At 40.1% G+C, this 9,758-nt stretch overlaps 1 protein-coding gene across 2 annotated transcripts; it reads right to left on the reverse strand.

Annotated features, from left to right (window-relative positions):
- Nucleotides 1–155: 155 nt before the first annotated feature.
- gab3 (GRB2 associated binding protein 3) lies at nt 156–9,251 on the reverse strand. Of its 2 annotated transcripts, none has more exons than XM_005737854.2 (10): nt 9,056–9,251; nt 6,142–6,442; nt 4,351–4,507; nt 3,806–4,251; nt 3,578–3,627; nt 2,578–2,830; nt 2,199–2,289; nt 1,902–1,986; nt 1,255–1,365; nt 156–1,075 (listed from the first exon to the last, which is right to left on the reverse strand). In XM_005737854.2, exons 1-10 carry the CDS (start codon nt 9,125–9,127, stop codon nt 959–961), a joined length of 1,683 nt encoding a protein of 560 aa, XP_005737911.1. In that variant the 5' UTR covers nt 9,128–9,251; the 3' UTR covers nt 156–958. The 2 variants fall into 2 exon arrangements, with proteins under 2 accessions (XP_005737911.1, XP_005737910.1); XM_005737853.2 differs by having other exon boundaries at nt 156–1,078.
- Between the last annotated feature and the right edge of the window lie 507 nt (nt 9,252–9,758).

The following is a 9,758-nucleotide window of genomic DNA, read 5'->3' on the forward strand; positions in this document are numbered from 1 at the left end:
AAATAAGATGGTTCACCTGTATAACCAAATGTGTTATGGCAATAATGTTTAAAGTTTCAAGTTAGTTTTGGTTCTTTAAGATGTGGGTAATATTCAGGCAGAATCTCAGAATGGATCATTTTCATTCACGTTATATATTGACACAGAGAGAAATCTTAAAAACAACATTTTATCATTAAAAAAATTCTTCAGTAACATCTCTATACATATATTTACAGCATTTTTTCAATACAGTAAAACAATATGATGCCCTTTTGCAAATCAGGTGAAACTTAATGCTACAGAAAAATCACTGAATAGTGCATGATTAGGCAGTATTTACAGTTCAGTTCTATGGAGACTTAACTTAGTTTTAACAGTGCAATTTTGCATATCCTCTATGCAAAAGAAGGTCTTACTGCTTAATTACTATTGTAATTTTATTTCAATACTGTTTCCCAAAGTGCTTATACAATCTTTTTATTCTTCTTTATCTACACACATCCAAGAGTGACCAGATGTCAACAAATTAAAAGTGAGGTATAATTGTTAAGTTAATGCTGAGGGGTAGCATGTGATTTTAATATATGTGGCTTTAAAAATGCAGGTTAAAGGTTTTTCTGGGATTTTTTTTATACATTTGAACATTTGAAGATAAGATTTTCCTTGTGTCTTATAAATTGAAGATAAAGTTTGTTTTTAATTTTTTTTCTGCTCTTACCGTTACATTTTTCATTCCCAGTGACAATTGAGGCTGTTGTTACCTGTCATTGTTAGTCTGTATCTGTTCGATACTCATCTTTGGTTTTCTTGTGAGACTCATGTGTAGGTTGTGAGACATTAGCTTAATATGTGCAGCGTGGGAGGGGGGGTAAAAACTGCTATGGACATAAAATGGTACACCTGGTCACCCCCAATATGTACTCCTTGCTGTTGTTGGCCTTCTTGAAACTGTGTGTTCGTAATTCGTTTCATAGTGTCAGGTCTTCGACTGGCGAACGTCTGTCCACTCCATTTTGGTGTTTTGAAGCGCCTGCGTCTTCTTCTCATCCACCTGCACGTAATCCACTCTGTACTCATCGGACAGGAATGGCTTCTGCTAGACATCGAGAGGGAGAGATAAGCAGACAGTGACGTCACATTTTTAACAGTGATACAATTCTGCTTCACCTGCACAAACATTTAAACTATCAATGCTCCACAGGGTACAGTAGAAGTCTTGCTGTGCAGTTGTTGTCATTTGTCAAATAAAAATAAAGCCAAATAAAAGCATACCTTCAGCACAGGAGAGGGGGTTGCTGAATTGAAATCCAGTGACAAATAGTCAAGATTTGAACTTCTCGCCCTGGGCTGAACTGGCCCATCAAAGAACTGCTGCCTTGATTCCTGTGAGAAAAAACAAATCATAAAGGCTTCGTAAAAACGTCCCTGTTCTCAGGAAAATGTTTCTGACATATTTACAATCCTAAAGGAACATCAGTCAACAGCAGGTAAGATTCACTAGTGTCTTATTTTCATTAAATATGTCACTAAACAAAAGCAAAGTGACCTCTGTTCATTTTCAGATTGAGTTTAAGAACACATCGGAAGCTATATGTGTCTAGAGACACTATGGATGACTAATGTGACTTTTTCAAGGCTTTATTCAGGGAAAATAAAATAAATATGCACATTTTCCAGACCATGAACAATTACAAGTAGCTGAGAAGAATATTTTGGAAATTGGTAGTCACTTTCCACTCCCACATTCTTCAGCTATGTGAGTTCTGAGCATATTTTCCCACTCACAAATGGTTCTATAATAAGACAGTGACAGATTGAGTCATTTTTGTAGTCTTCTTTAAGCATTCTCTAAACCATAGATAGAAAAATAATATTTAAAAAATAATTCTACATATGTTTCCACTGAATAGAAATCCTACCATTGCAGAGGAGCTTGTGACTTCATCTCTTAATTTCTCCCCATTCTCAAGTCGTCTTTCAAGAGGTGAAGGGTTCACTGAAAAGCTGTGAAGAAAGGAACGGAATCAGTTATTTACTTTCAAATTAAAAGGAGAAAATACAGAGAATCCTGAGGTTTAAAAAACATCCATAGCCAAATATATTCTTAAAAAACAAGGCTCAAACCCTAACTGCAATTTTATTAACCCAATCGTGTGCTTGTTCTTGTTTCTTTAACTCAACACAAAAGTTTGTAGACAAAGACACTTTCTGCTCACCATGAGTCGATCAGCGCTCTGCTCAAAGGGAGATGCGTGGGACATTCTGTGATTGTAGAAAGGCCACTCAGATCAAGAGGTGGGGGTCGAGCTTTGGAGCGAGAAAAGGTCAGCGTTATCAGATTGGCTGCAATCCTCTAACACGGCACAGAAAGGCCATGTCGGAGATCAGTGTTTCTGATACAGGTGCTGTATATCTGTCAGACATGTTCGTTGCATAGATCTGTGACTATGAGAGCGCACAAAGCATAATTTTTAATTAAGCTGTACACATTAAAGTTTACAGAAAACATTCAATGGAAAAAAAAATCTTGAAAACATCTAGCCAAAGATGAAACAAACATTTAGTACTTTCCAAACATTCAGGCTGGACTCTCACCTTTCCTTATGCGAGGTTTTAGATGCCGGTGAATCGGAGGTGGTGCAATAGCACTAAGTTGACTCATTAGTGGGCTGAAAGATGCAGACGGTTCAATACTGTAGGTTGTATTGAGGAAGCTTAATGTCCTTGGGCTCATGGGGATGTAACCATCAGACTCCACGGTCGCAAGAGAAGGAGAAGGCGAAGGGGAAGCCATAGGAACATATGACTCATCCTGGTAGTTTTGAAGTTTTGTGCTATTTAAACAAGGCTGCAACAACATAAAGCATCATATGATCAGGCACGTGCACTACATCAAATATATTATTATATTACAGCTGGAACATTTGTTAATTCCAGACTTGTTACATACTTGGGGCATTTTTCAAACTATTTTCATTACATGTATTTATTAATAGAGAAATGATACTACAGGGGGGAGTTGCCATTAGTTGAATCCTACAGAGGGATTGTCATTTTAGCAAATGTAATCACTGTATTGTTAGAAGAGAAACATGTCATAAATATGAAGCTAACTTAGCTTAGCCAGGTTGGTTTGTTTAGTAACAACTTGTAGTGAGACTACTATACTCGTGCAGCCAATCTAATGGTAGCTGATGTCATTGACTTCATATAGGCAGAAGTGGCTAAAAGTAAACTGATTGTAAAAAACAAACAAACAAACAGATAATAGTGGAAAATTAATTCACAATAATGTGATTTGTAGGTAGCTTTGAATGTGTAATATGGGCCATAACTGTAAGTTGCTGCTGACATACGATGACCGAGATAATTTTTTTCTTAGTAAGCCTGATAACAAATCAGACGCTACATGATTGTGCTAATTTTGACTTGAAAGAAAGACTATGTCACACTCATGCTAACCTGAGTTAACTTAAAGCTCGCTGAGGCTTCCTGTTTATCATATGGACATGAAATAGGTGTAAATTTTCTTATCTAACACTTTCTTGAAAAACAAAAAGTGTGCATAAAAATAAAAGTGTGTCACTGTTCTTACCAAATTAATACTTTGTCTCCTTATCTGCATAAATTTGCTCTCGGCATTTCCTAAAAAACAAACAAATAAACCAAAGAATTATGTCTTTTAACTTCTTTAAAAAACTCTTTTAAAATCAGCTGATATGAGTATGAATCAAAAAGCATCCTGATCATATTTCCACCAGGTTTATGTTTCACTGAGCAAGGATCATCTTCATCAGCTTCTATACTGTGCATTAGGATTTACCCAATTTGAAATGGTCCAGGCTCGACAAAGAGGTCCTCCGGGGAAAAAATCCAGCATTGCTCGAGAAATGGTGCGCACTCATTGCCCTCGTCCTTTGAGGGCCTTCGTTGCTTGCGTACTCTGACAGGTGATTAGGCTTGGGTGGCAGTGGAGGGGGTGTTAGTTTATCACCCGTCGCCTCAAACATCGCGGGAGAATGTGGTTTGTCGAACTGGAAGACACTTGTGGCGCAGTGATGTAGTGGAGAGGAAGACGATGAGGGCAAAGCTATGGAGGTGCATGGAGCGCTGAATGGAGGGTTGCTTAGCCTCCCATGGGGGAAAAGAGATGGACTGGGACTAGTGTGGGAGATTGAGGATAAAGAAGATTCGGTGCAGATGTCCTTGACGGCATCGTCTGATGACTTCTGCTCCAGAGAGATCTCGGAGTTTGAAAAGCTGTTGTGTCTGCAGATAAGGACAAAAAAATGCAAATATCACATTTGTTACACACACCACACAGCTATGATTTCAGCTTGTGGGACATGTTGCACACACTGTACATACCGACTAGTGATCACACTCCCCGTCTCACACTGGGAGAGAAAGAGGTAGTCCGGTGGATAGCTGGAATCTTGTTGGCTTTCTACAGATGCTATATCAGAGCTGTCAGGTGACAGCTGAAGGGAGGTGGGAGTGTGAGGAAAGCTTTCCTCTGAGCTCTCTGTTGACAACAAGAAGAAAGAAACACAGAGAATGTAAGTGAGCAAGTGCAAAGCCAGAAGATGCAATCGTTCACTCTTCATATTCTGCATTTACATATGAAGTGGTATTTATATTGCAAGAAACTTGAAAGCAGATATGTCTTCTGTTTATAAATCCCCTCATTCTTTCAGGCAGGTTGGCCCTTGTTCAGAAATTTGTTTCATTCCATTTCACTCAAGGCCCCCCTCAAGTCAAGGCCGTTCCCGCAGCACTAATCCAAAAGTCTTTGGATGTTCTCATGAAATATTTGCTATTAGATATTTGTGTCCTACTGTGGGCACAGAGCAACCTTTTAAAAGCCTTTGCAAAACTTATGAGTTGCTGCAAAGAGCTCTCGAGATCTAAGGTCTACTGCTGCCGTCCAGAATTCTCAGTAAAAATCTTTGTGCAACAGTAATTGTGCGCCACAACTCACGACTCCATTTTTTGATTTACAAGCTTGTGGCATATCGGCAAAAGTTGTGCCGTTGCTCTATCTCCTTCATGCAGATGACAGCTTTTTAACAGACGCACGCTGAAGTCTCCTCCACAAAAATGACACTTGAAGCAAAGGCCGAATCAGCAGCGTGATGATGGTAAATTCAATGTGTTAGAATCTAACACATCAATTCGATGTGTTAGATTCAAAAAATCTAATTACACCCCGAAGCATGGAGGTGATACAAAAGTGCCATGTGCTCATTTGAATGTAATGTTGAGCTGTTCTTATCCCCTCAGATCCAGAAGCGACGTTAGGCTGCGTGACAGGGAGTATGCAGAACTGCAACACTTATGACCGCTGGAAACACACATGCAGACAACAGCCAGGCTCCTGATAAAACGTGAGGTCAGGCTTTATCTAAACTGTGTACACTGCTTCACCAGAACTTTTATTTGAATTTATTTCCATTGCGCGCGTGTGTGTGTAGACAAACTGTAGTCAAAATATTTACATATTTCAAATGATAAAAGGGGAAAAATACAGCAATGTTTCCTTGTTGTTGTTGCTGCTGCTGCTGAAGTGGAAAAAAGTCCAGGTATGAAATGGTGCTAATCACATGTAGTGACACGATTGTGAAAATGTTTCTGAAGTTCAGACTTGTAAGGTCATACAACCAACCTGTGACAACCACAGTATTGTGGTACCCTTGCTGTGTTCCAAAGTTTCTAATTTTGAAGACTTTCAAGCTCATCCAATGCTTTCAAAGCCACCAATCTAACCTTAATGGTACTTCAGAAGTACAAAAATCTAGATCTAAAATCTGCCTTCCTTGGGTATATTTAAAATGGGTTTGTTTGTTTTTTTATCTTAAAGGGAAAAGGGAAATAAATCTTGTACAAACAGCATGGTTGAGAGTAACCTGATTGTAAACCTGAAGAATTTATTGCAGATTTGCAGTTTTTTGTTTTTTTTTACAGTTGTCAGTAAGGTGCAGTCTTACACTTGATGCCTCAGTTAGCATGGGAAACGAAAATCATGAAGCTCCAAACAAACAGTTTGTTCTAACCTCATAAAACTCCCCACTTCCTGAGTGGTGACACCAATTTGTTTTGGACCAGCAGAGGGAGTCTACACGATTACTTCAGTGCAGCAGCGTCTTTCGACATGTTTACCTGCATCCTCCAGGCTCCCAAACTGGCAAATCTGACTAATGCTGCTGATCCAGCTGTTCATCTCCTCCTCGGTTTTGGCCACCAGGTAGAAAACACGAGATGAGGTTTTTACCACGAAGAGGTGCTTTCCGTGAAAGTCCCTCTTTATCCGCAGTTGCCCTTCCAGCATTTCCACCACGCACTCTTTCAGGTCAATGGTGCGGATTGGCTTTTTGGAGTTATTGCTCTGATAGTATTCCAGCACATCTGGATCACCGCTCATGCGACCTCTTCGAAGCACAAACCAACGTTTCCTCCATGCCTGCAGGTGCAAGAAGTAAAGAAGGTTTAATGGCCTTGCTCTTGAATTTAAATTTCACTCAATATTATGACTCACTTTAAATACAGTGCTTCATAATTCAAACTGTAGCATCAGCCTTTCCCGCCAATTTCGCTAATCACGAGAATTTGATCATGGCCCCGCTAACAGCAACGAGCTAACTAAGTTTCTTTGCCTTTGTTATGGTCAGTAAGCGGAACCTCAACTCAAATTTCCCAGAAGTGCAGAGAAGAGGAAGTTCACTGTATTTAGCAGAAAATGTCTAACAGAATGAAAGAGGTATTTATAAAGAGCCTGGTCACTTCTTTGAGCTGAAAACTAACTGAAAACCTAACACTGAAACTGCACTAAAAGGTATTTATAGCTACTCACAATGAGCACCGCCTAAGCCCTCTATTCCAACCGAGTTTCATCCTAGCCATGGAGCTGTTACAGTTCAATAATAATAATTAATAAGAATCACGTTAAGAATAATAAAGGTGTGTGTGATGTTATCGTTTCACTCTTGGTTTTTGTGGCTTCGTTGTTGTGGCTGAGTCTCTTCTGATTCTCTTCAAGGCTTGAAATTGTGTAACATTTCTTTCTGTGTGTAACAAATGCTCTCCTGCAACAAGTCAGTTGGTGATTTATGTGTTCATTCCAGGAAATGGTTAGACACACACAGACTTATTGCCTAAAAAAACACTACTAAGCTTAAGAGGAAACCGTAACTAGACAGATGGCAGTTTTGATCCTGTAGATGTTCTGAAAATGACAAGTTTCGCACTCCTAAAAAGGAGTTGGTTTGTGTACCCAGGTTCATCTAATGGAAGCAGATGGTGAGTGTAGAAGCCAATCAATAGATTCTGTATATTCTGATGAAATCAGGTTTCACCCCCTAATTAAACATGGACCTCCTTGCTTTTCTTTATATTACCGTAGGCTAAGGCCTATAGTTTATCTCCAGATTGTAGATACTGTACGTCTGTTTAATTTGGAAAAAGAAAAAAAACATCGCAAGTCCGACACTGATCTGAAACTCACAAACAAGCTTGTTTTCTGTGTTTTTAAAGTTTCAACCACATCAGATGCAGCTTCCTTATCTTCTGTCACGTGAGGTTAGTTCGAAACTCTGGTCACATGGGTAACGGTTGGTCAGCAGTGGTGACAAATGAGTAACTTGTCCTTGTTGAGATTATTTGTCGCGATTATTTTGTGACTCCCACAACAGAAAGCCCCAAACCATAATTAATAATTAGTGGTTCTGGCTCTGGCTGTTCTACCAAAGCCAGAACTCAAAGACTGGAGGAGCTAAATGGAATTCAGCCATTTTTAATTACATTCTTTACACCCCTGTATCTGTTTGTGACAGGTCAAAGTGTATTCAGCCAAGAAGTGGCTTAATATGAAGACAAGTGAGATTTATGGTATTTTTTACTTTGTAGTATATCAATATTTTAAGTTTAATTGGTGTTTTGATGATGTCCCCCCACCTTTTCTTTATTTAAAGGAAAACAAGGTGTGAAATCCTGGAATCAGACACTGTGATAGCAGCAATGTGACAAACATCTGATAGCGCTGCATGTGTATATCTGAGTAAACAAAATACAGACTCCTGCTCCACTTCATCACGCACACTGATGGACTGCAAACTGCATTTCCAGAAAGTGGAAACACAATGTTGACAGAGCTCCTTCCAGCGAAGTGTATCTCTAGCAACACAATCAAACCAACACCTTAGTTAACTACCACAGCCCCTTGCTCCTTCAGTCTTGTCGGCATGTTACTTACAAAGATAAATTTGACCCAGATAATTACTAATTTTCATACAGGCAAGACCAGAGCCTGATATTTTGAATGAGGCAAACAGTGAGTGTACCAGTCTATACAACTGTGGATTTGCATGTCATGCTAAAATAAGTTTCTATTTCCCATCCCAACACTGTCAACACACATACACGCATGTAAACCCCCCCTCCCGCACCGCAAAAAACCCAATACACACACACCCTTTCCTTACACCGCTGTTGACAAATGGCCCTCCACCTCCTCTATTCGTACAGAGGAAGTACATACAGCCATCATCGAGCTGGACTATTTCTGCTTGTCGCTTAAGTGTCTGACTGCCCCTGACATTACTTCCCATGTTTCACAACACACAGACGCACAGAGCGCAGAGCAAGTGGCCAGCCTGACACTATCACATGACCCCCCACAACCACAAAACAGTCAAGGCTGGATGCTGTTTATGTAAGCTATTACATATACTCGCTGCAAGGACTCACGTCCAAATGTGTCTGAAGCACATCTGCAGTGAGTGGGGTATTGTTGCTAAAGCACATGACTGCTATAACTACGCCAACAAGCAAAAGTAAAGTGACCTGTACCAGAGATGAGGTAGGTGATATAAAGGAGACCGAGACAAGGCAAACATACAAGTCAGTGTATCTCTTAATCTTCATTCTACATCGCAGCATACACACATAAACACACATACAATACACACACACACACACACACACACACACGCATAAACACAAGGCTCAGCACCACAGCCTGGCATTCGTCCTCCTGGCAGAGGACATAGACAAGTGTCCGATGTGTGCTCCTACTCACAAATCTCTTCAGTTTCTTCTCCGGAGGGGATTTAATGAGCCAGCCTTTACAGACCACATCCCCAGCACTCATCTTGGCTGCAGTGTGTCGTCCTCACGGCTGCTCCTGCCGCTGCTGCTGCTGTTGCTGCTGCCGTGAAACTGAGAGTAAAGCATATCCTGTTCTGGTATTCAGCTCAGCCACTCCAAAAAGGAGGAAGTAAAGAAATTGATCACACTGACGCTGAGAGAGAGAGAGAAAGAGCGCACAGAGAGAGAGAGAGAGAGAGAGAGAGTTATGCATGTACTGGATGTAGCTCTTGGCCTGAGGGGGAGTTAATGAAGAGAAAAACACTGTCAGACAAGATCTGACAGATATGAGGATTTAGACTCACTGACTGGTGACATACAATATGTCGCCTTGTCACATTCTATTATAAGACCTGCAGTACAAACATCAGTGATTTGTTTTTTGTCTGTTGATTTGTCAGTTTCCTCATGTGGCTGAGGTTTCTGAGCTCCACTGAAATACATAGTGGTTTTCAGTGAACCAATGAAAACACTAAACTCCCGCCCTACTTGAGGCTTAACGATATATTTAAAAAAACCTCATTTACATGCGAGCTTCGAGAAAAATCTTGGTGGTGATTACTAGTAGAACGGCTATAACAGCTATTATTTCTCTGTTTGCTTTTCTATCCAGACCTAGGAAGCTGTTTACATTT

This window comes from Pundamilia nyererei, unplaced genomic scaffold (assembly GCF_000239375.1).
Source record: "Pundamilia nyererei isolate P.nyererei 1_Seehausen unplaced genomic scaffold, PunNye1.0 scaffold00080, whole genome shotgun sequence".
Classification (NCBI taxonomy): Eukaryota; Metazoa; Chordata; class Actinopteri; order Cichliformes; family Cichlidae; genus Pundamilia; species Pundamilia nyererei.

Bases quoted from the DNA above. Each gene is read 5' to 3' on its own strand.
- gab3 (XM_005737853.2), bottom strand. From the start codon at position 9,127: ATGAGTGCTGGGGATGTGGTCTGTAAAGGCTGGCTCATTAAATCCCCT. The intron at 6,443-9,055 runs GTGAGTAGGAGC...TTGCACCTGCAG, and splicing joins AGAAGAAACTGAAGAGATTT to GCATGGAGGAAACGTTGGTT. The intron at 2,290-2,577 runs GTGAGAGTCCAG...CTCGCTCCAAAG, and splicing joins AAAACCTCGCATAAGGAAAG to CTCGACCCCCACCTCTTGAT.